Source organism: Stylophora pistillata, chromosome 9 (genome assembly GCF_964205215.1).
Source record: "Stylophora pistillata chromosome 9, jaStyPist1.2, whole genome shotgun sequence".
In the NCBI taxonomy this organism is placed as follows: Eukaryota; Metazoa; Cnidaria; class Anthozoa; order Scleractinia; family Pocilloporidae; genus Stylophora; species Stylophora pistillata.
In genome coordinates, this window is record NC_142527.1 from 6501977 (window position 1) to 6527700 (window position 25724).

Below are 25724 nucleotides of genomic sequence, written 5' to 3' on the forward strand. Positions count from 1 at the left end.
AGGTGGTTCAGTCAAACCATCGAATCTATCGAGCCCCAAAGCGCCGAACGAAAAGATGTTTTCCTGCTTCAATCTACCTTCAATTTTCAGAGCTCCTCTCTTGATAACAGAGCTTACAGTATCAAGATTGAGTTGCAGTTGTCATGGAGACGAAAAACCGTTTCCGAACTTCTGCTGTTTCGGCAGAACTTATTGTCACGAATGGGTTAACACTCACCTCCAGAAGCTTCTAAGTCAAAGTGCGTAAAACGCAAAGACACAAGTTTTTCCTTCGGGACACAGATAAGGTAGGAACAATCCAACGAATCTGGATGCTTTTCGGGATGGTTCGGAGATGTGATCAAACCACTCTCTCCAGAGAATGTCTGACTACACCCTTAATGATAAAAAACAAAAAACAAAAAACAAGTTAAAATTTTTATTTTTTGTTTAAGACCCGCGTCTATTACTGGGCCTCTTTCTTTTTTAACCAGAAGGGAATGTTCCATTCTTGTAGGAAAATAAGCATTGCCTTGAGGAAGCTACAATGAACAACATGATCAGCGCATATTTAAAAAAGCGTAGATAATTCTGGTTGACCGGTTAAATTTGTGTTCACAATCTTTATGGCTTTGTCGACACCACCCAAAACATCATTCGGAAAAGTATAGACATCTCCCAATATAGAATGTACTCTTAAGAGCCGCAGACGCGTTCACCAACTGTTCAATGCGCGGCCAGGTCAGCGCGTTGTGTTTTTGGCAAAGCACTTTACTCGAACAGTGTCTCTCACCATTTAGGGATATAAATAGACACAGTCAGGGAAACCTGACGAAAGGCCCAAACGTGACTCTAAGAGATGGACTGGGTACCCATTCAGGTAATAGTTGTAAAACTTTTGAATGCTCAATACTACTGAAAGCGGAATGAGCTCCAGACGAGGAAAGGTTTAATGGAGAAAATTTACTTCAGGGTAAGACTTTGAAATTTATGTATATTGAATTGACATCAATGAATGTGTATTTTTAAAAAAAAAATTAATTTTTACTCGTCCAGATCATTAGATATGGGCCTCTGCCTGCAGAATGGAAGGCAAACGCTTAGGTAATCTGACTAATTGATTGACTGAGAGATTGAGCGATAGAGGTGCAAGAGAGAAGTTAATATAACCCAAATTTAAAAACCGTACCTGTTTTTCCATAGCGCAATTTAAAACCTTTGTATCCAAATAAGAAATCTGAATGGAATCTCAGAACGAGTTTAGGGCCGGTGGACTCAATGGTATCAGGTAATTCGTCTCCACACAGCTTGGCCAATCTGTTGGCGGCGTCTCTTGATTCACCGTCATAAATTTCCAGTGAATCGTATTTACAGTTGTTGCTTGATTCAACCTGGAAGAAAAACATCCCCTTGAACACACACCTTTTAATTTTAATATTTTTATTCACTTCGATCAATACTTATTTGCGTTTATTTCCCTTGCCCATAGAAAAAACAAGTAAACTTTCTCAGCTTGAAAATTTCCCTCGTCATAAAGATGGAGTTTCAATATTCGAGTAAGGAGAAGCGTCATGGGAAATAATTGATAACGAATGAGAACTAGAGAACTTCAAAAAAATACTTTCCGACGAAATCTCGATGCATCAGAAAGAAACACTTCTCCAGAAAGTTTCTTTCTCCAAAGCTCTTCTTAGGGGAAAATGGCTGATGTGTAGGTGACTTTCAACTTGAGCTTCAACTTCGAGTACGCTCTCCGAAAAAAATTCAACGTACGAGTCTACGCAAGGATGATCACAACAGGCTTTAAACAAACAATGCAACCCTGAGTTATTTAACGAAAGAGGCAAGTAAAGGCAAATAACTAAAATAAGTGTGACGTACTTCTGAAAACAGGAAGTTCCAAGGTATAACTTACAGTTATACGAGTTTGTGATGGATTAAGAATGCAGCTATTACCTTTTGTAACGCTTATGCAAGTAACGACTTCTAAAGTTGTTCCTTAAAACAATCTAATAACCGTTGTAACGAGTCTAGCGGCTGTTAATTACCTCACCGCTTCGTCGCTCACAGGTAAATATCTAGCACCAGACACCACCACTTAGGCGTGGAGATGTAAGTGATTATTATTATTAACACATCCCCATTTAAAAATGTACTTCACCATTTTAAAATGTACTTGACATTTCAGGTATCTTAGTTCCTGAATGAGCCAATCAGATCTCAAATGCATTTTTAATGAGTTCTCTGGGAACTAAGTTCCTGTGTCAACCAATCAGATTTGGTTTGTAATATGGACTTTGCTCTTTAGGAACTAAGTTCCTCACTAAACCAATGACATGGAAGAATACATGACGTGACATTTCTAAATTAAGGTTCGCCTGTTTTATTTATGTCAACACTAAATAGAGCAGACAACAATATTACACTTTGGAAATGAGTCGAATACACGATGGTCAACACGGCAACGAAAAGGCATCTGATACTACACAATTTTGTAAAAAATGCCACAACGGTTTTGCCGCGCTTTTTACCAGCGCTAATACATATATCTTATTAGTAGTTTTGTTATGTAGTATCGCTGATTATTATTACAAGTTGTGCCGTAGTTTGACGAGCCCGTAGGGCGTGTGAAAATACAAATAACGAGTAGAATTTTTACTCAGCGATACTATACAACAAAACGTCTATTAAGTTATTTATTATCCAACACGCCAACCTGTTATATATATGTCGTTCGGTGCGGGTGAATTTCGCGGATATTTATTTACGGGGAGTGCGTGACAGAAGTATGCGAAGTAGTACCAAACTGGCGCGTTGTTTTGTTGCTGTTTCTATTTTCTTCGATGAATTAAAGGAAGAAATTTCCTGGACGTCGAGCTGTTCTTCTTCATTTGATTCATCTAGTAAACTTAGATCTATATTTGCCAGCCATTCTAACTCTTCGTCGTCGGATGTATGATTCAAACTGGCTGCCGTTTTGTTTTTCGTCATTTAACTACAAATCCACCGTCATTTAACTACAAATTCTCCGCTTGCGCGATGCGAGAAAATCTCTTTAACCGATACTCTAGAGTACAAATACCGCGTGGCATTTGTACTCAACCAATCGTTTCGTAACATTTTCAACGCTGTAGTGTATGTATAAAGGGCAGAAATTTCCTCTCCTACGCTTCAAATGCGTTGTTTATTTTGTTTCGGAAAAGTATTTCGCTACGCTTCAATGATCTCGTCTCGGATTGGTGAAAAAATGACAGGTGTATTCATGCGTGGAAATGAACTTACACTTGCGAAACGAGATGTAATCGGCGTTGAGTTTCTTGTTTTCCTCTTCTTTCTCGTGATTTAAAAAAAATCCATTCCCAAAGAAAAATTAGGCAGATCTTCATCGGCTTATTCGCTTGTTGCCATGTCTAGTTTAACTTTTTTACTGAAGTTTTTCTCGGTTTTTAATGAAAAATGCTGAAGTCACTCGCGCGAAAAAAAATTGTCCCGAGGCATTTGACGTCGCCAGCGTGAATCAGTGGGAAGCACGCTCGCGCAATTGAGTTTGATTGCACGACTCTTAGAGGCTATGTTGTAATAAGCAACATAAACCGGTCTAAAAACTTATCGCAAGAGCAACGTTGCTGGGGGAGACTGTTTTGACTTGTGTGCATCACCATTTCAAAACGTACTTGACATTGAAGGTATCTTAGTTTCAGAATGAGCCATTTAGATCTCAAATACATTTTTCATGAGGTCTTTGGGAACTAAGTTCCTGTGTCAACCAATCATATTTAGTTTGTAATATCAACTTTGTTCTTTAGGAACTAAGTTCCTCAACAAACCAATGACATGGAAGAATATATGACATGTCATTTCTAAATTAAGGTTTGCCTGTTTTATTCATGTCAACACTAAATAACACAGACAACAAATTGAATTAATAACATGGCAGAGCCGCGCAATCAAACTCAGTATCTGTAAGCGTGCTCTAGATCTCGATAGCACACGCTGTTGGCGCCTCCAAATGGCTTCGCCAGAATTTTTTTTTTTTCGCGCGAGCGGCAAATTTGTGAACACGGTGAAAAATATTATACTTCGCGACAATAATGGATAAAAATAGAGACTCGGCCCACCAATCCCAAAACGAAGACAATTTTGCGACCTTTTCCCTTTGGCTAGAATTCTTAACCGAGGCAGAAAAAGAGAAAAACAACGGGAAACGAGACTCGGCATCAGCGCTGTCACGATTCGCTTCACTGAAGAAACACTTCTAAGATAGTTTAGAACATAGCTAGCAGAACCGCGCAATGAAATTCAATATTTGTAAGCGTGCTCAAAATCCCGATAATGCACGCTGACAGCGTCAGCAAATCGCTTTGCGAGAATTTTTTTTTTCGCGCGAGCGGCCGATTGTTAGCGCGGGAACAATAATATATTTCGCGACAATAATGTATACAAACAGAAACTCGGCCTACTAGTCCGAAAACGAAGACAATGTTTCGACCTTTTCCCTTGGGCTAGAGTTCTTAAATGAGGCAGAAAAAGAGAAAAACAAAAGAAAAGGAGACTCGGCATCAGCGCCGTCACGATTCGCTTCAACTGATATTGTTGTCCATTTTTCCCGTCGGATTTGATGCGCAATTCTACCGGCTATGTTCTAAAACAATTGGTTCATGCTTTCAGCTGTGTACTATCGAGTTATGGAGCACGTGGGAAGTTTGGAGAGCACTCAAGAAGCTAGAGTTGCCCTCGGCTATCGCCTCGGGCAACTCTTACGCTTCTTTCGTGCTCTCCAAACTTCCCGCGTGCTCCATAACTCGATAGTGCACGCTAAAGCATGAACCAATTGTTAAGTTGTCCGTTATTCGTGTCGGATTTCGGATGCAAAATTTCACCGGCTACGTTATAAAACAATTGGTTCATGTTTTTAGCTGTGCACTATCGACTTATGGAGTACTTGGGTTTTTCTTCCCAAGGAATTCAGTCCTCAGAAAAATAGTTATCTCCACCCATCTTCGCTTAGCTTCATCTCGGGTAAGATGTCTAAAAGAGATGTTGCCTCATTTCGCGCCATGAAGTAAATTTTGGCGGGGAATAGACCGTGACCGCTGTTCTTTTCCGTGTTTCCCAAAACACATTCCCAACGGATTCAGCCGTGTCTTGCGACATTCAAAACGCATTTAGAACATAGCTAGCAGAGTCGCGCAATTAAATTCATTATACGTAAGCGTGCTCAAAATCTAGGCTTAGTCTCTCTTACTTATCTACTTACATTACACTTTTTTGGATTTTTTTGGAATACCGTGCGCCAAAAAAAGCAACACCTTTTGCAGTACAGCACGACATTCATGAAAAATCGTTCTTTCAAAAATAACATGATCTTTCGAGTAATCTTTTTTTTACCACATCTTCGTTGCTAAAATTTTGTAGCTCTTAATTAAGAAAGGTTTCGAATTTCATCGTGTAAGTAGATAAGTAAGCGAGACTAAGCCTACATTTTAGCTAGTTTTCACAAGCGAAGAGAACTGGGTATCAGACGTGATCAGTCAAGTGTGACGAGGCACTGAATTGTCGAGTTTGGCGGTGTCCGTATTTCTTTTAGGTTGATTGATGTTGGCGGAGGCCGCGTGAATTTTTCAAGTCGTGTGAAGTTGGCGGAGGGCATGTAAGTTTATCGAGTTACGTGCTATTGAAGAGTTTACTACGTGGAAACTACGTTCCTATTCTGGACTAAATCTTCTTGTTGCTGTTACGACAACCCTGAGTTCAGTCTATTCGCTGAACTAACTGTCCTCTAAACGATTAAACCGCGTAACACTCATTAACAACATGATATCATATGTGATTTGTCTTTATATGTTATTACCTAGTTCACATTAATTAAGGAGAATGTAATCTGAGGAAGCTGCAAATGCTTCTTGCAAACGTACCGTAAAAAAATTCTACTGCTGCAGCAGTGTAGCGACGAACAGTCTCCGTGGGAACACGAATAGAATTGGTAGAAATTAGTTACCAGTTTGGCCAATCAGCTAGCGGTTACCTGACTTGAGATTGGAAAAAGATCCAGGTGAGGTCAGGAGAGGTGTTCCTGCGAAATTGATCGCGTACGATCGATATATTTCGCAAGATAGTTGCGTAGGTATCCTTTTCGCGAACCACATTCAATCTTGTCCAACCAATGTCATTTGGTGGCTCGGTGTAGTGATAAATGCGTTTTGAATGTCGCAAGACACGGCTGAATCCGTTGGGAATGTGTTTTGGGAAACACGAAAAAGAACAGCGGTCACGGTCTATTCCCCGCCAAAATTTACTTCATGGCGCGAAATGAGGCAACATCTCTTTTAGACATCTTACCCGAGATGAAGCTAAGCGAAGATGGGTGGAGACAACTATTTTTCTGAGGACTGAATTCCTTGGGAAGAAAAACCCAAGTGCTCTATAAGTCGATAGTGCACAGCTAAAAACATGAACCAATTGTTTTATAACGTAGCCGGTGAAATTTTGCATCCGAAATCCGACACGAATAACGGACAACACTATCTTAGAAGTGTTTCTTCAGTGAAGCGAATCGTGACAGCGCTGATGCCGAGTCTCGTTTCCCGTTGTTTTTCTCTTTTTCTGCCTCGGTTAAGAATTCTAGCCAAAGGGAAAAGGTCGCAAAATTGTCTTCGTTTTGGGATTGGTGGGCCGAGTCTCTATTTTTATCCATTATTGTCGCGAAGTATAATATTTTTCACCGTGTTCACAAATTTGCCGCTCGCGCGAAAAAAAAAATTCTGGCGAAGCCATTTGCAGGCGCCAACAGCGTGTGCTATCGAGATCTGGAGCACGCCTACAGATACTGAGTTTGATTGCGCGGCTCTGCCATGTTATTAATTCAATTTGTTGTCTGTGTTATTTAGTGTTGACATGAATAAAACAGGCAAACCTTAATTTAGAAATGACATGTCATATATTCTTCCATGTCATTGGTTTGTTGAGGAACTTAGTTCCTAAAGAACAAAGTTGATATTACAAACTAAATATGATTGGTTGACACAGGAACTTAGTTCCCAAAGACCTCATGAAAAATGTATTTGAGATCTAAATGGCTCATTCTGAAACTAAGATACCTTTAATGTCAAGTACGTTTTGAAATGGTGATGTACACCAGTCAAAACAGTCTCCCCCAGCAATGTTGCCCTTGCGATAAGTTTTTAGACCGGTTTATGTTGCTTATTACAACATAGCCTCTAAGAGTCGTGCAATCAAACTCAATTGCGCGAGCGTGCTTCCCACTGATTCACGCTGGCGACGTCAAATGCCTCGGGACAATTTTTTTTCGCGCGAGTGACTTCAGCATTTTTCATTAAAAACCGAGAAAAACTTCAGTAAAAAGGTTAAACTAGACATGGCAACAAGCGAATAAGCCGATGAAGATCTGCCTAATTTTTCTTTGGGAATGGATTTTTTTTAAATCACGAGAAAGAAGAGGAAAACAAGAAACTCAACGCCGATTACATCTCGTTTCGCAAGTGTAAGTTCATTTCCACGCATGAATACACCTGTCATTTTTTCACCAATCCGAGACGAGATCATTGAAGCGTAGCGAAATACTTTTCCGAAACAAAATAAACAACGCATTTGAAGCGTAGGAGAGGAAATTTCTGCCCTTTATACATACACTACAGCGTTGAAAATGTTACGAAACGATTGGTTGAGTACAAATGCCACGCGGTATTTGTACTCTAGAGTATCGGTTAAAGAGATTTTCTCGCATCGCGCAAGCGGAGAATTTGTAGTTAAATGACGGTGGATTTGTAGTGAAATGACGAAAAACAAAACGGCAGTCAGTTTGAATCATACATCCGACGACGAAGAGTTAGAATGGCTGGCAAATATAGATCTAAGTTTACTATATGAATCAAATGAAGAAGAACAGCTCGACGTCCAGGAAATTTCTTCCTTTAATTCATCGAAGAAAATAGAAACAGCAACAAAACAACGCGCCAGTTTGGTACTACTTCGCATACTTCTGTCACGCACTCCCCGTAAATAAATATCCGCGAAATTCACCCGCACCGAACGACATATATATAACAGGTTGGCGTGTTGGATAATAAATAACTTAATAGACGTTTTGTTGTATAGTATCGCTGAGTAAAAATTCTACTCGTTATTTGTATTTTCACACGCCCTACGGGCTCGTCAAACTACGGCACAACTTGTAATAATAATCAGCGATACTACACAACAAAACTACTAATAACATATATGTATTAGCGCTGGTAAAAAGCGCGGCAAAACCGTTGTGGCATTTTTTACAAAATTGTGTAGTATCAGATGCCTTTTCGTTGCCGTGTTGACCATCGTGTATTCGACTCATTTCCAAAGTGTAATATTGTTGTCTGCTCTATTTAGTGTTGACATAAATAAAACAGGCGAACCTTAATTTAGAAATGTCACGTCATGTATTCTTCCATGTCATTGGTTTAGTGAGGAACTTAGTTCCTAAAGAGCAAAGTCCATATTACAAACCAAATCTGATTGGTTGACACAGGAACTTAGTTCCCAGAGAACTCATTAAAAATGCATTTGAGATCTGATTGGCTCATTCAGGAACTAAGATACCTGAAATGTCAAGTACATTTTAAAATGGTGAAGTACATTTTTAAATGGGGATGTGTTTATTATTATTTTTTTATACAATGCAGAGAAATGATATGCTAACGTATAGTATCTTGTTTCATCCTGAGAACTCAATGAGAAATTACCCGATAGGATTAAGCGCACCTAATTTGTTCAAATCGAGATATTTTCGCCCACTATATTCGGGAATTACATCAATGTAGAGAGATACATGCGGAAACTACTTTTATGTCTCCTCGGGTTCCTGGCCTCTGCGCAAGAAACCCAGTGGGGGTAATAAAAGTTTCAGACCGTGTCTCAGTGACAAAAAAATGTGAACTGCATTAAAATTGAGAACCGCCTTAGCTTTTATTGATTTGGTCTCGTAAACTAGCGACACTTTAGTTTTGGAGGCAAGCAACACTCAGAGCAGCTAATTATTAATTTAAGAATTTGGTGTGTGACTCATTGTAGCGATGGCTAGTCTGTTTCTAAGAGCTATGAAACATTTGTAAGCCTGAGCACCGCAGTATAATTTGAATGTCTCACTGTACCTGGAATTCCTCAAAAGTCAACGTTATGCGTGAACCATGAGAGACCTCAATTTTCCACAGGCAGTCTATGTCATCTGGGTAGCTGAGAGGAAAGTTGGGAGTTTGGATATCTCCAGAGTCAGCTGTCAGATCACCGCCACATTGAACTTATGGTGCAGAAAGAAACAAAACAAAAAACACAGCAAAAAATCACGGCAGTACATGGAAGGCATTTCAGTCGTGATAAAATTACCTGGGCAATACTTTTCGTAAACTAAAATAACTTATCTAATCACAGCATTAGAAATACAACGGTGTGAACCCGTGTTATTTACTGAACTTAATTGATTTCTTTAGTTGATAGGGAGGGAGAATTTTATTCAAACGTGTTGTTCTATCTTACAGCGACATAACATAGAACTGAACAAAAATTTGGGAAGCAATCCATACTGCTTTTCCATATCTTAAAAGGGCGAGATGAAATGAAGTGGTGGATGAATTTATAAACTAGCGACCGAGGCTCAGTGCACTGATTTCGGGGTCTGGACAACGCTTTCAGGTCCCAAATTACCATCTGGTGGATGGGGTAGTTTGTGATCTGAACACTTCGGTATCATCTGCATAGGGTAAGAAAACCGAGCTAGACTTTACTTTGGTCTTCTGGCCTCAAAATTTGGCAAGAATACGTTTGTTGCTTGCGGAGAGTATTCCCTTTGAGTCCAAAAAGAACACTGCTGAGATGAATTTCAGTTTGACGATGATGCCTTTCAGCATTTCCGCCATCGAATCGAAAATCCTGTTGCGCTAATACAAATTTTGCGGGGATACTGAACAATAAAATTATTTGTCGTCTAGCCTTGTTATATCTACGAAGCCACGGCATAGTTCTTCATTTTGAAATGTTTAGTCAATCCGTTTCGATCCCCCCATCCTTACGCTGCGAATAATCAAGATAAATGATTAAAGGGGTTAGATGGGGGAGTATAGCAACTTGACGAAGGGCTAACGCTCGAAATGTCATATTTGAAACTCTTAATGTTGGCCAATTTACATAATAATCTCAGTTGATAAAACCAAAATTACCTGATTTTTTTTTTTTTGGAACTCCTTAAGAGGTCGACTCGAACTGTGTTTAAAGTGCACCTAAACCCCCAAAATGATTTTTTTTGCTTAACGAAATAAGCGTCTGTTTTGCAGTATTCCTGTGTAAAAAGTTTTTTATTTGCTCAAATCTTCAATTTTCGTCGTCAAATCGAGAACACGAAAGTCTGCATTTCACACATGTATGTATTTCATTACATGTATGTAATAGGGGTCTCAATAGCAGTCAGGTAATCAGGGTAGATTCCCTAGCTTGAAATGTACTAACTACCCACTTGTGAGTTACAAAATGTTTCCCGTCCACGCAGGACTGGTAATCTACGTCATGTATTGTTGATATTATGGTATATGTGCTCAGACCTCCAGAAGTCAAAGTTCGGTCCTAAATGTTTGTTTATTTTTCTCATGAATGTTTTCTTTTTGTTTCCTGCGAGTCCACAAATCTTGTAAGTATGTTGTCACTGTAGTATTTTCGTTTCGCTTTGTTTTGTTTATGTTTGTTTCCTTTATTGTACAGTCAAACCAGATCTTCATGAAATTAAAAACTTATTCAAGCATTCAAGTGTACACCACTTGCAGCCTTTACTTAAGTCATTGCACTCCTAACTCTAACTTCCTCCAAAAATTTCTAATTAAAAATAGACTGACTTTGAGGAGCAATAATTAGCTATGCAGATTGAAAAAGACCTGAAAATGTAGTAAAATGCAACTGCAAAAGTCTCTCAGTAGAAGGCCATTTTCCCTGCATGCAAACAAGATTTCCTCCCTGCAGTCAAAATTATTCCCTTTTTAATTGCTATGTTAAACTTAACCCATTTGTATCATCTTTCATTGAAACACAATGTGTAATAACTATGATTTTACATTGTCACAGCATGTACTGAGAAAGAGGGAAAAAATGAAAGCAAAGCAAAACATACTGTTAATTCAAAGAGATGCAAACGTTCCCTTCATTCCCCTTTTAATTTAAGGTCATTAATACATATGTTTAACCATGCATACTTGGCATATGAATAAGAATTTAGTACTGTTGATGCCACGGTATCATCGTTTGGAATAATACCTCTTGCCATACCAAAGTCAGGCAGGGAACAACCTAATCAAGCATTAATGAAAATTCTAAACTGGGTCATCAAACTATTTGCATATACATACCAGCCCCCCCCCCCCCCCCCACCCCAAGGAGATCTGTACACATAGACTTGATATCACACTAAAACTGAGAAGTGGAACACAAGGCACAGTTGACCCATTCAAAATTGGTGGTATCAGTGATCAGCTAAAAGCTCGCACAGCAAAATGGAATATACATTATTTTTTACACAATTAAGAGGAAGGTGGAAGGTAAGAGCTCTTGATCTTTTTTTATTTCTTTATTCTAAATGCTAAACTATGTTGCTGGCTAAGTCTGGAGAGAAATCATAATTATTATAGTTTTCTTAAAAATGTGCATGTTTTTTAATGGGAAAGTAAAAAGAAAAGCAATCACTATAATGTTAATGGCCATATACATATGTACATTGTGCTCCAATAGCTAATAGGCTATGTCCCATCAAAGAGCAAGAACTACCCACTTCATGATATGAGAAAAAAGGTTATCATACCTCCACTGGAAGCTTGTGTACCTGTAAAAACATTTCAATAAAATAGTTAGGTTCTAACAAATTCTTACCTTTCAGTATCACATCACCAGTATATTTAAGTGTATAAATATTAAATAGCTAGCAAGAATCTTCTACAAAACCTTGGCATATAATCACATAATGTTAATGAATATATTTCATTTTGAATCAATATGATGTTCATGGGTAAACATCATTGCAGTCTATGATGATGTACATGGAGGTTTGTTCCATATTATCATGATATGCCTTTGCTTGATGATGCACAAGAATGATGCACTACATAAAAATTAGTTATATATTGCACACAATGATTGGGTTCTAATGAATTCTACACCTGATTTGCCCTCTAAGAGCGACTGGCTTCTTACCTCTCCCTACAGTGTCAATTTCTAGAATCAAGTGTAAAGGTAATCAGAATAAAGGAAATGGCAATCAGTTAAGGGATCAACTCTTGACTGTCAAACAAATTCTTCTTGTCAGTACCATCGAAAATTTCATGCAGCCAGTAATTTTGACCTCATCCAGTGGATAAACATCAAAATATCACCTGAGACTTAGGGCATTATCCACAGGATAATGAGATTAAGAGTTCCAATGTCCAAGGTTTAATTTACAACTCTGAGTTTATTTTTGGAAAAAATCAGAGAACCATCAGGGGCTTGAATTTAATACATGACCAGCCACAACCTAAACTAAAACAAGAGGAAGGTCATCCAGCCTACATTCCAGGAAAGGCATTCCCCCCTCCATTTCCAGGAACTACCTATAATTTGGAAAAAGGGTGTTATATTGAAAAGACAAATTTTAGGGGAGCATTTATCTGAGAGGAGCACTTATTGAAATAAGGGCAATCAATTGCATAATTTCAGTAACACTGTTCCTGCATGTTCCCTGTTCAGAGAACCCATTCCATAAAAATAACCACTGACAGTTACATTACCATTCACCATAATCACTCTTTTTCTACTCAAAAAAATGTCCAAATTTGGCAATCCGAGCTTTTTCTTCGGCACTTTGTTCAGGGCTTTGAGTGCTTTCACCAAGTAAAATTGTTAAACCCTGGAAGCATTAATCTCGGAAAATCCAGACGATATTATTTCTGTTCATTATACTAAATTCATTACAATTGGACGGGGGAAACCCCAAATTTCCGTGAAAAGAACAATCATGCAGTCTTGAATATACATGACAATGCGAAGCTTAATTTTAAACCGAAAACATGGCTTATAACCACCAGCACATTATGTTTTCAGTTCTTACCATGAAACTAGGGAAGGCAGCAGAAGATGATAAACATTCCACAATCATGTCAGGATTGCGGGCGATTTTCATAACAATAATAATAATAATAATAATAATAATAATAATAATAATAAACATATTTATGTAGGATGACGAATTCAGTTATAAAAAACTGCTATCAACATGAGACCTGCGTCAACATGGGTCCTGCGAAGAGTTTTTCTTGCAGAAATAACTTAGTGAGTTAGATCTGTGCATCATGAAACTACAAGAAATATTTTTTTTCTTAAAGAGAGAGCTTTTTACCACTTAAATCAGCGAATTATGCAGGTTCGAGGGTATAATCTTTTCGGTTCTAGCCGTGACAGATTGTGACACGCCAAGGACTTGTCGTGACACACCAAGGGCTTGTCGTGACACCATGGAAGACAGCAGAAAGCGATGAACATCTGACGATCATTTCAGAATTGTGCGCGATTTAAAACAGATGTTTTCCTTGCAGAAATATCTTGTGTGATCGGTGCATTATACTGGAACTAAGCGGAAAATGTTTTTCTTTGAGGAGAGATCAGCTGGAAAAAAGAATCCGTACTACCGTAGCATTTTGCGCGATACTTTATCTTTCTTTTTAGAATGAGATGGATTTGCGGGCTGCTAAATTTTGCGAAGCGAGCAAGCTGCGAAATAAGATACCTTGAGTTATTCAATTCAATTCAATTCTCTGAGGCTTAGACACATATGAGTCATAATACCTATGGTGTAAGAAACATTTGAAGATGGCAAAATTATGTTTCGCAGTAAAATAACATAAACACTGAGATGGAAAAAGCGGCGGTGCGATAGATATCATACAGAGTTCGACGATTAGCACTATGCCAGAACGAGAAAAGCGCTATAATAAACAAATCGTTATACTTTCATACAAAACGAATCATTTTACCTGCATCCTCGTGGGAAGATGACAAAACGCGGAGCCCTACTTAATATGGACATAGTTAGTAGAGGAGTACCCATGGTGTACCTAAATGGAGTACCCCTCAAAAACATGTATCGGCCAGATAAAATACTTTATAACGATGGTAAATCGTTTAGTTGTATACATCTTAATGTATTTTGATCTTGCTAGCTGTATGATTGTCAAGTTCGATACAGTCCACGAATTGACCGCCATCTTGAATTTAACGTTAAACTGCTGGCCACTTCGAACGGAAGACTTAAATGAAATGTAATCTGTGAAAGTTTTCTTTAGTGGACCGATTACCATCTTCATCTTATGATCTTCGAGAGGCCAAAAGGCAGCGGGTTTTACGTCTTTCAAAATACCTGTCTATGTAGGGTGTCTGCAAGAGGTGTGGCGTTTAATCTATCAACACAAGTTACACAAGGCCTCATGTGTTTCTTAATTGTGTGAAGCGATAAGGATAAAAGCTAGGAGTTAAAAAAAAGTAATTCAGGTGTTTAACCTGACCTCCTCTTCACCCATCTATTTGTAGCGTAATAAAGTTGAGATATGTAAAGAAACAACAGCAACAACAAGAAAATGCAGTAAGCTGAAATATTTTACCTCGTGCAAAACTCGAAAGAGTGGGTTTTGTTCAATTATATGGAGTTTTTTTGTCTTCCAGTCAAAGGACTCATTACACACCGGTAAAACCAAAATGGAGGAACTAGTAAGACTTAGAGTCCTCTGCCCCGCTAAAAGACTGGACTGTATCGAACTGTGACAATCGGAGAGCTGGCAAGCTCAAAATGTATTAATAACAAGATGTCTACATCTATACGAATTACCATGTTTGTGAAGTATTTTATCTGACCAATACATGACTTTTTGGGGTACTCCATTTTGTCATCTCCTATAGGGAATTCCCATTCGGCTTTCTGAAGGGCCAAACCGACAGAAAAAGTTCCGATGAAAATAGAATTGATTGTGGCCAATTCAGAGTTTGGAGGGGTCTAAATGATAACTTTCCAACTTATTTTGGCTCAATTTGTCCAATCCAGCTCTTTCCATTTTCAATGTTTTCCATGAGAATTATTCGTGTCAAACACAGATTCTTCGTAAACTTCTATTTATGGCAATTTCACCCTCAAGCAAGGCATGTCTTAGACATTAAATTGCAAAGAACGAAGCTATCGACTGAACCTGATTGTAGGGAAGTTATTAAGCTTCAAGTTGGGCCTTCCTTCTCTTCAATAGTGAATTTATCAAAGAGATAATGCTGATATGCTTATTCACAGTGACATTATGATACGTTACCTGCGACGTGTCCATGAGTCCAGACCAGAAATGCACATAAATACAAGAAAAAGTCCATTCTCAGAGAGAGATGAGTCTGGATCACAAAGTACAGAGTCTGAAATATTTTGAAAATCAGATACGACTTTATGCTGCTTAAATCTTCCTGTCTAATGAGAAAGCATAATGGTGGATTAAGTTGACCTTCCTGTTCCCTAAAGTTTCATTCCCAAAAATGGAGTGAGTCAGCACACGCAAGGAGTGGTGGAGTGATTAGAGGAGACGCTACGGGAAATAGAGACAACATTTCAACAACAAGGAAAGAACAAAAATGTCAAGAGATACATTTACAAAAACCAAGAGGGTAATGGATATAAATGATGAACAGATCTGAGGAAGTGGGTTTTAGTTAACCTAGGAGGGGGGCATTGGGGTTTGCGGTTTTGGCTATTTTTCTTATCGATTTTTCCGTTTTTGCGTCAATAATTTTGACAGGTACTCAGATTTGGTATCCAATGTGCTTTTTGGGTTTTTCATATTGGGGTTCCGGTTTCTCTTCGATCTGAGCAGCAGTTATACGCCTCTGCTGATGTCGAGTTGCTGCTAGACCTATGTTGCTCCTCTTGTAACCACAGTATCAGATCGATTAGGATTTTGACAACTGAGATGTGTAAATTTATCGGTTTAGACGGTTTTGCATGCGGTTTTCGGTTTTGATCGAATTTTTTTGCGATTTTGCGGTTTTTAATAGACCCACTAACCTCCTCACCTAGTGACATCGGGATAGGATGGAGGTCCTCTTTACAATTACGTACTTTCGAGTCACATATTCCTGTATCGAGTTTGTTTTCAGTTTCAGTTTCGAGGCTTTTGACGAGAGACTTAATTTGGACAATCAACTAATTTTTAAATTTTTTCTTGTCTTTCGTGCTGAATATGTCTAAACTGGGAGAACGCGAAGGCGTTAGGTATGTACATTTACGTGACGGAAACAGATGGATGGAAACAAAATTTAATTTGATCGATTTAAACCAATAAGAATCGAAGAAAATTTAGTGGTGAACTATAAAGCGTCATAGTCACACTTTAAGCGCTACATGTGTGCTTTGCCGACGAGTCCAAGATTCCAGACCAGAAATACACATAAATATATGAAAAAGTCCATTCTCAGAAAGAGATGTATTTGGGAATCAAAAGGCACTGAGTTTGAAATACTCTGAAACCCAGCGACGGCTTTAGGCTATACAGTGTATACATCTTCCTGTCTAATTAGAGGCGTGGTAATAGATTAAGTTCGATGTCCTGTTTACTAAAACGGCGTCATTCCCCAAAAATGGAGCGAGTTAGCAAGCACGAATGGTGGAGCGTTTAGATGAAACGCGACGGGAAACAGAGATACAAACTTTTATTAAGAAGAAAAGAATAAAGATATCAAGAAATATATTTACAGAGACCAAGGGAATAATGAGTATAAATAATAAACCAATCCGAGGAAATAGGTTTTACTCGAGTTGTGATGTCCAGATAGGGTGGGTACCCTCTTTGATTACGACGTTTCGAGTCACATATTCCTGTATCAAGTTTGTTTTCAGTATCAATTTCGAGTCTTCTGACGAAGGACTGTTGACAGTCAACTAATTAATTTGAAAATTTTCCCCGTGTTTCGGGCTAAATATGTCTAAAGTAAAGGAATACCGGGGCGATAGGTATGGACTTAACGCGACGGACAGAAACTTCGAGTAGCAACCAAAGCTTTCGTCTAACCATGGGATCCTCTTATAAAACTGAGACGCCAGACATGTGTGACAGTGTCATATCAACATAATTGTAAATGTTGATTGGGGTAGTAGAACAGAAGTGCAGTGGGAGTCAAGGATTCTCTCAGGCTCCCTTCATGTGAATCCAGTGAACCCGGCTTACCCTGTTTATAAGATCTCGCTTCGCTTCTCTCTCTTCTGTAGTGATCGACGAGGGCGAGCGAACCTTGTTAAGTCGTTAGCTGCGATGGCAAACTTTCCCATCATTTTGAACATAGGACCGTGGTTGACAGTAGGAAATTGAAAGGTCACGTTTCCTTCAGCTCGGTGACTCGGAGCTTAAATGATTTCTTGTATGACTATTAACTGGGTTTTAAACCCAGCTCTGTAGCTGAAACGAAATTTTCCAAATGCATAAATTGCCCCACTAAGCCAGCTTGATAGCCGAACTCATACACAAATACTCTTTAGATCCATTCGCATCTGTATGGCGGGAAATTCAGCGTGTTGCGCGACACACATAATATTAATCTGGACCTCAGCCAACCGCTGTTAGAAAAATTATCGCTGACCGGATACAAGAATTGGACAGAAATCGAACCTACCTAAACGAAAATTATATCAGTAACAATGAATTAAGTTATGGACTCGATTTTCCCTCACGCCTGATCTCTTTTGAGTGTTTTTTCCAGTCTTTATATTCGCAAGTTATTCAACAAAAGTTTCTAACAAAATGGCAATGAAGTATCCGAGGGTGTGCGATTTAGCTTGCACGTGGCAGGAGCCCTAGTGGTTCCTAGTGCGGGGTTCATAAAAAAGATTACAAGTAATTGTTTCTCTATCAATCGACCATCTATTTTTTACCATTTTTTTATTGTCATCCCTTTTAAAAAAATACTTAATAAATGTCTAATACTCCTCTTAAACTACTATTGGCTCAGTCACCATGGCCAAGGTAGGCCAGCCATCATAAGAAACACCTATTTTCCTCTTGTTTGCGAGACACTAGTGGATCATAGCCAACTCGCGTAAACGCATCTTTGGAAAAAAAATCTATTGCAAATTCAACTTATCATTCCGTATAAAGCTGTAAACTGCAAGTTATCCTTACACCTGTAAGCTAGGCAAAAGACAGAAAGTTCCCTTATAGCATCATAACCAGGAAACTACCAATCTTCTTGTCGAACATGAGTAATTCCACTACTCGCCTAAGAGTTAGATAAACATGGTCAGAAATATATATGTTACCTTGATCATTAATCTATTTTTCTGTATTTATTTATTAATTGATTTTTAATAGCTTTACCGTGCACAAGCGTTATCTTTATCTAACATGGATCCTTTTATAATTAGAGGGGGGATTACACTTCAAAAACGTATTACCTTTATAATATATTTTTTGTTCGGCATCTGCGGGGGTATAAAATTCAATATTTTAACTTCCCTTATTCTCGAAACCAAAGTATGACATACCACATTTTCATTATTCATTTTTCAATGAACGTAGTTGTTTGACTTATGCACCTCAATGAGCGATGTCAGTGGGGTCATACGGCAATGACACGCTCGCGTTCCAAGTACTACGGTAAGCCCGTATTAATGAAAATGCTGATAACACCCAACAAATAACGCAATATCTACTTTGTTAAAAGGTTTTGTCAAAGATAAAGATAATCGTTAACACATTACAAACACGCATTATCAAACCTCCATCGTCACGTTTAATAACACTTCCCCGAGAATTTACGAACACACCACGTTACCAACAATTCACCAAAAGGTCACGAAACAGCCGTTAATGGGCACGATTCTTAGGGATTGAAACTTTGGCCCATAATAATTACTCAAAAGCACCATCATTCCGGGTGAAAACAGGTCGATTTCTTCTTAAGCTGGATTCTTCGGTTTCCAGGATGTGATGCTCATTACTTTCAGAAACCATCAACTGAGTGGTAACACCCACAGGGACCAGGGTCAAATTCTCTTGAGTTTGGTCACTGAAAGAAAAATGGGGATTTTAAATCTCAATGCTGACATGCGCTCTATCTGTTTCCCCTACTTTGCCCTCCTGCACACAACAGGGCTTTAATTTCTGCAGTGGTTTTAAGTGCTCTATATGTATAGGGAAAATATGTCAATTATTATAACCAGGTTTGATTTAATTCGTAAACTACTTGTGATGGTCAAGTCAGATTTGTTTTCGACAAGACCCCTTATCTTAATTTAAAAAGCAAAGTTTGCCGGAAGTTTTAAACAATTTGATTAGAATAAAAAGCATTGTTATACCTTTCCACAGTTGTGACTCTTGCATCTGGGAGAAAAATCGAAAAACAGCAATAACAAAAATTATTTAACCAAAAGTTGATATCTGAACGGCAACGAAGTGAATAGTCACACAGAATACATTACAATGAGATAATCATTATTTTAAATTGTATTCTTAAACGGGAAGTTTTTTGGAACCTAAAACATTCAACAAAAAGTTTTGAGCACATTGTTTCTTCTTACTTCGTTTATTTTATCGCTATTCTTTCTTTTAATTATATAATAAGTGAGCAGTCGTGTAACTGGACCAATTCAGAGAGGATTCCACCCTTGTCTTGATATTCTTGACGTGATGATAGATTCTTACAAATCAACAAGTACTCACAATTACCGAGCAAATTCTACTTATTTCGAGGAAGAAGCGATGGAAATAGTTGTCTCCTTTTCTCTTGCATTTCCTCCTAGGAGTCTACCTTGTTTAACTTTATTGCCTTATTTGTTATTTCACATAGGGAAGCGCAAGTGTAAAACACTGCATTTTTTTACGTACTAGAGCGCCTCAGTTCAAATTCCTCGTTCTGACTTTCCACATTAAGGTTAGCATTGGGTGGCCTGTTGGATCTGGTTTGAAAATAAAGCAAAATAACAAAAATTGTAAAAGAGCAAAAGAGAACTAGAAGAAAAAAAAAAAGAAAAAAGTAGACGAAGTGTCTTGCGGCAGGGATTCAAAACATAAGCCGGTGTTGTGCGACCAGCTTGACCACGGTATTCAAGAATGAAATATCTATCTCGCCAGGCGCCTGGCGCACCAATTCAGCATTAACCCTCTTTTGACAGCGACATCTTAAAAAATTTGGTTGGCTTAAATAATCATTGCAATTATCATTTTTGTTTGTCTGGCCATTACCTTTGATACAGATGAAATGCTATGATAGCAATCACGATAAGTATCAGCACTCCCAGAACACCAGCGATTACACCAACCATGTTGTCACCTTCCTTAACGACTGGTGACTCATCTGAAAAGTATGTGGCAACAAATCTGCATTATTACCTGAATTTTTTCATACTTAGCTGAGGGCTAGGATTGGAATGACTCTAGAATTTGAGTGAGTCCAGGGCTCGAATTTAATTTTTGGATCACTAACCCATCGGGTTAGTAGACGTCTTTTTTACTAACCAAGTTTGGTATCCAAGCTCACAAGTTACAATATGTCAAATATTGAACATTTGATAATAACGACTGGACAAATTAAGGAGTAGCTGAAATTGCACGGCGACCTTAAAAACGTTGACAATTATGCACCTATTTTATTTCCCTCTAGTTTACCATGATTAGTCAAGAACAGTACATCTACAACACATTCTGTAAAAAGAGTTTAAACAACTTGAGTATTCTAAGTATTCCTCTGAGAAGGGTCTACGTGCTCTTTGTCCTGAGGTCTACCAATGTTTAATTTCGCTAGAAAATTTTACTAACCATGTCGGGTTAGTTGGACACATTTTTAGTAACCAAAAGTTGAAAATTACTAACCATTAGTTAACGGGTTACCGTTAATTTCGAGCCCTGGAGTGGTCACCATTGTCATAAAGAATGCCTTTAAACGCACTGAAATGCAAAACAGTGACCGTGAGGGAGATAATCCGGGGAAGTTGGTAAAGAAAGGGGTGCATATTAGCTGCATGCCTCCAAATATCGCCATAAATGAGGAGACCAGTTAGCTAAAAGAAAACCGAAATATGAAAGGCACCAACCAGTTTCCGGCAGACTGATAGCAGCTGGTTCTCCGTAAAGCCACTTCTGAAAGAAAAAACACCCCACCGCATATTGAGATACAGCCTGACTGAGACGAAACAAAACAAATTAAGGTGCCTAAATCCACAATAGGGAGCTTAAGCAACTACGACGACGAACGGAGGACGACGACCGGAAGTAGCGAGAAAGTCACTACGCAAGCGCAAACCGAGAATTCCGTCGTCGTCTTATCGTCGACGACTTGAGATGGACCAGTTTCACGTCGTCGTGAACTTCTGAACTTCAAAGCAGTCTTTCTCATCAAAAGGTGCGGCTTTTTTGTCGTTTTTTTGACAGTCTATGGCCGGTTGGAGTTTGTATTCGCTTCTTCGGTTGATTTAAACCTCCCTATTCAGTTTTCTACACAAATAAAATTCGAAAACCCACTAACTCGTTTTCCTTCCTCTGCACAACAGATGTCAAGTCAAGCGGTGAAAGCGACCACGTTAGGTTTAAATTTATTTGAGTATATTTTATGAAAGAGTGCTGTTTATCATTTTTATTGAATGAAATGGTTTAAATGGCAGTGCATTACACCTCTGCGTTCGGTCAAAAGCTGTGTGTATGGAACTGCCGGTTTATTGCTACTAAAAAATTTTGTGTGTTGCTGTTCTTCCGTCGAGACGCTTTAAACAGCAAAGAATTCTTCAGATCGGTGTGTCAAAATGAGTTTGAATACCTCTCAGGTTTTGCGAATCTATTTTCGAAATGTTTGATAAAGATCTAGATTTACAGCCATAAAAATTATTCCGACAAAATCACACGGGAAAAAATAGTATTCTTGTGAGAAGCGCGACGACTGATCTGTGCCGATCGCTAGCTAACATTGATTAAATTGACAGACTTCCGTCGTTTGCTCGCCAAAGGAAGGAGCATCAAAGGTAGAACATATCAGGCTAAAACATGTTGAAAATCAGGCAAGCCTTGGGCAAAATAGGTTGTCGCCCCTTTCGTCGTGGTTGCTTAAGCTCCCTAATGGAGGCTTGAATACTAACCCCGTCACGTTCGGTGACTCCTCTTACGTACACCTTGTATCGCGTCCCTGGTTTAAGAGGGACATTCTCATAACCACCGTATGTTTTTCCATTTCCAAGAACGAACTCAGCAGGGAGTTTTCGTCTTTCAAACATAGCCGCTATGTAGAAACGATCTCCATTTGTTTCCGCTTCCTCGAAATCGTATATATTCACCGGGAGGGAGGTTGTTTCCCGACGAGCTCTGGCTGTTTCAAGCATTTCTACTATGATCTGATGTCGACTAAAGGGGTAAAGGTTTCAAAAAGGTCGGTTTTCATGTAAAGTAGTAATACTAAACCTACAAGTTCGGTGTTTCAATAAAAGGAGAAACAAATCATGTAACCGTTAACTTGGTAGTGGCACCCAAAAATACCTTTGGAAAATAAAATGTTCGCGTAAAAAACGAAAAACATTTGTTCAATAAATAATGCGCGTATGGCTGTGGAGGTAATGAATTCTGGAGTATGAATTATTTCAAGCGAAGTTTCGCCAATATTTAACATATTCAACCCTCTATCTGCATATTTAACGGTCGGAGAATTTGGGTTGTGTCAACATATTAATGTACCTGATTCCCCCATAAGGCTCTGTAAAATTCTTAAGTTCCTCCCTAATTGGCAGTTATTTGGCAGTAAATTTTATAAGGTCCTCCCTTTAAACTTTGTTACAGACAACTGATCCCCCTCCAGTCTCCCTGAAAACCCTGTTACGGCCCAAACTTCCAAACCACCACCTCGCCCCCCTCCCGGAGTGTGAGAGTGGTCCTAAAAAAAAATTGCAAAAGCCACTAACACTCACATGATCTCTCCGTTAGTGTCATTGGATGGCGATAAAGAAATCGTAATTGTTGTTGTCGTGACGTCAGCTTCCACAACTTGGGGACGTTTAGGTGGAGGTGGACCTGTAAACAAAAGAACAAAAGTAGAACGTTTATATTTAACGTACAAATCCTTAGTTTTGCATATTCGTCCGTTTATCTGTCTGTAGGTCCTGTTTATCTACATGTATCTGTTTGTATATCTATCTCTCTGTCTATCTGTCCAACCGTCCCTCTATCTGTCTATCCGCCCCTGCGCCTGCCTGTCTCATTCCTTGCCCACGGCTCAAAGTTTGAGCGAGCTGCTCGCTGACGCCTTTGCTGTGATGCAATGGGCCACAGTTCTACAAGCTGAAATTTAGTTCCAACATGTTCACACAAATAAACAAAATTTTTTCGCATACGTTTTGATGGTCTTTTCAGCCACACACGATCACTTTCAGCTCCATATCCTTTAACTGTTTTTGCTTTCACATAGATACTATACTCTGTGCCAGGCTTCAACATAGCTATTCCAATCTCAGTACTCCGAGAAGTGTTTCCTGATACAATTTCGTGGTTATCTGTAAAGGAAGGGTCATATGCTCTTTTACCCTCGAAGTACACCTGAAAATCGAAGATATAAAATCTCAAAAAACAAACAAACAAACAGACGTAACAAACAAAAGCAAATCAGTAATGTTAAGTGTGGCGTAAGCGATTATAGGAAAATAAAATTGTTCTGAATCCTAAGAAAATGTAAACACTTAAACCTCAGGGTTCTAATGACTAGAAACAAGCAGCCAGTCTTTAGTTTTCTTTTATTTTTGTATTTGAAAGCTTACACCTGTCGTTACAGGAAAAAAAAGAGTAATACCAATCATCGATGGCAGCTGATGATCGCATCTTCAATCTTTAAAGCGTGCTCATCAACGGATCGTTACAGCATAACTCACCGTGTACATAGTGATAATTCCGTTGTGGTCTTTTGGATCCTTCCATGTAACAGTAACAGAAATTTCACCTTTTTCAAGTTTCTTAGCGACATCTCTAGGCTGACTTGGGACTGCAACAAATCATAACAATTGTTTTGAGAGCAATAAAGTACATCGCAGGATAAAGATGCGGAACGTTTGTGAATGGGTTAAATTGTTATCAGTGTGTATTCGCAGAATGGACGTACATGCCAATTGGAGGGAAAATGTGAAAGTCGCTGAGTAGTGGTAATGCATGAAATAGTAAAACAAAGCGGTCAAACGTCTGCGCATGTGCGTTTTTAAAAGAGAAGAGAGAAAACCGTCGACCAGGTTCATTCATTATGAAAAAGTAACGGCAATACCTCCTTCCTCTGTTCTTGCTGTGGCGTTAGCCATTTCCCCTGGTTTGACCGTGACGGCCTGAATTGTGAATGTGTAGTCCGTAAAGTACTTGAGATCTGATATCAGTTTGTTGTGTTGCTGCATGTTTGACTGCTTAAAAGCACTCTCGTTGATAAGTTTTCCAAACTGTAAGCCGGTTTCAGTATTGTAGATCTTTATGTAATAGAACCGTACAATTCCATTGGAATTAACAGGCTCCTTCCACGTCAGATGAACTTCATTTGCTGTTATGACCTGTGCCCTGAACTCCTTTGGAGATCCAGGACCTGGGATGTACACAAAAATAAATAAAATTAATTATTACAACAAAAAAGTCGATCAGTTAAGAAAACAAGTGATCGTGCAACAAGTTATTTAATCGACAGAGTTCTTATCTCGTTGTTTTCGTTATCGTTCCCTACTCTTCGCAAGGAGTGCGCGTGTTCCAATTAAGGTTCAGTTTATCGTCCTTCTCCGAGAAAAACAGAATGATTAACCATTTGCAGACGTCATAGCCAAGGCAGCAAATCTCTTCAGTTACTTTAAGACCCTGAGTGTCGGTCCGGTCTGGAGCTTGAACCCTCGGACCCCCCCTTCCCCCCCCCCCCCGCACTGTGAACTTGGAAACGTTGAATCGTTAGTATTTACTTACTATCTTCGAAAGTTGTAACATTGAAGATTTCAGAGGCATTTCCAGGTTTCGAGGTACTACCCCTCACTTTCACATAGTAGGTGGTATACTTCTTCAAGCCATCTATAGTATCTTCCCACGTGCTTCCATTCACTTTTCGCTCATTACTCTGTACATCCTTGCTGGTTCCATAAAATATTGTATACTCTTTTATTTCTCCATTAGGGTGAGCTGGTGCATCCCACTTTACAAGAATTGAAACGGAAGAAACGGCTTGAACTTGAACATTGAGTGGCTGGCTTGGACCTATACAAAAAATTAACAGCACAGGATTTGCACACGTTTGAGTAGTCCAATCATTACAAAGTACAATTTGAACTGCCTCATATTATTCACAGCTCTCTCTCTTCAAGAGCGTAGCATAGGGTAGGAAGGGGGGGGGGGGGGGTTGGTGGGGTGGGGGGAGACCTGGGGTGCAATAAAAAAAACATAGCAGATTTTTGGCTATTTCTGTTTAGAGACTTCACTGTGCCTATAAAGCTACTTTTCTGCACCTCAAGAAAAACATTGTGTTAAAAAGCGAAAAAAAAAACCCTTTTCTTCTGAAGTTAAACGTTGTTTACACCGATCAAAGTCTCATTCAGTTATTTAGTTATTTTGCTGTCGTTGTCGTTGTGCTTGTTTTGCTGACGAACAACCTCCTTAATCCAAGCATGATATTGAATAAGTTTAATTTAATGGTTACATACCTTTGTTCAATGTCGTGACATTAAAGCAGGGGCTGATTGGTGACTTCCC

At 38.9% G+C, this 25724-nt stretch overlaps 2 protein-coding genes across 3 annotated transcripts in view; both read right to left on the reverse strand.

The window, feature by feature from the left end:
• The window catches only part of LOC111342025 (phosphatidylinositol phosphatase PTPRQ), a 60009-nt gene that overhangs the window by 14779 nt on the left and 19506 nt on the right, over nucleotides 1-25724 (reverse strand). The window contains exons 2-5 of one of the 2 annotated variants that reach the window (XM_088733713.1): nucleotides 11810-11830; nucleotides 9126-9271; nucleotides 1169-1370; nucleotides 218-376 (exon numbers count right to left, since the gene is read on the reverse strand). In XM_088733713.1, coding sequence (XP_088589839.1) covers nucleotides 218-376; nucleotides 1169-1370; nucleotides 9126-9271; nucleotides 11810-11830 — 528 coding nt within the window. Of the gene's footprint in view, nucleotides 1-217; nucleotides 377-1168; nucleotides 1371-9125; nucleotides 9272-11809; nucleotides 11831-24947; nucleotides 25233-25675 lie in introns of both variants that reach the window. The other variant, XM_088733712.1, reaches the window with a different exon arrangement.
• On the reverse strand, nucleotides 17896-23042 carry LOC148722967 (receptor-type tyrosine-protein phosphatase S-like). Its single transcript, XM_088733723.1, has 8 exons — nucleotides 22934-23042; nucleotides 22121-22382; nucleotides 21086-21131; nucleotides 20865-20939; nucleotides 20238-20349; nucleotides 19881-19951; nucleotides 19352-19376; nucleotides 17896-19062 (listed from the first exon to the last, which is right to left on the reverse strand). The coding sequence occupies exons 2-8, from the start codon at nucleotides 22358-22360 to the stop codon at nucleotides 18906-18908; spliced, it is 726 nt and encodes a 241-aa protein (XP_088589849.1). The 5' UTR covers nucleotides 22361-22382; nucleotides 22934-23042; the 3' UTR covers nucleotides 17896-18905.

Coding starts and splice junctions, on each gene's coding strand:
- LOC148722967 (XM_088733723.1), bottom strand. CDS start 22,360: ATGCTTGAAACAGCCAGAGCTCGTCGGGAAACAACCTCCCTCCCGGTG. Junction 20,940..21,085: donor TATCAGTCTGCCGGAAACTG/GTTGGTGCCTTT, acceptor TTTGCATTTCAG/TGCGTTTAAAGGCATTCTTT. Junction 19,063..19,351: donor AGAGTCACAACTGTGGAAAG/GTATAACAATGC, acceptor TTTTTCTTTCAG/TGACCAAACTCAAGAGAATT.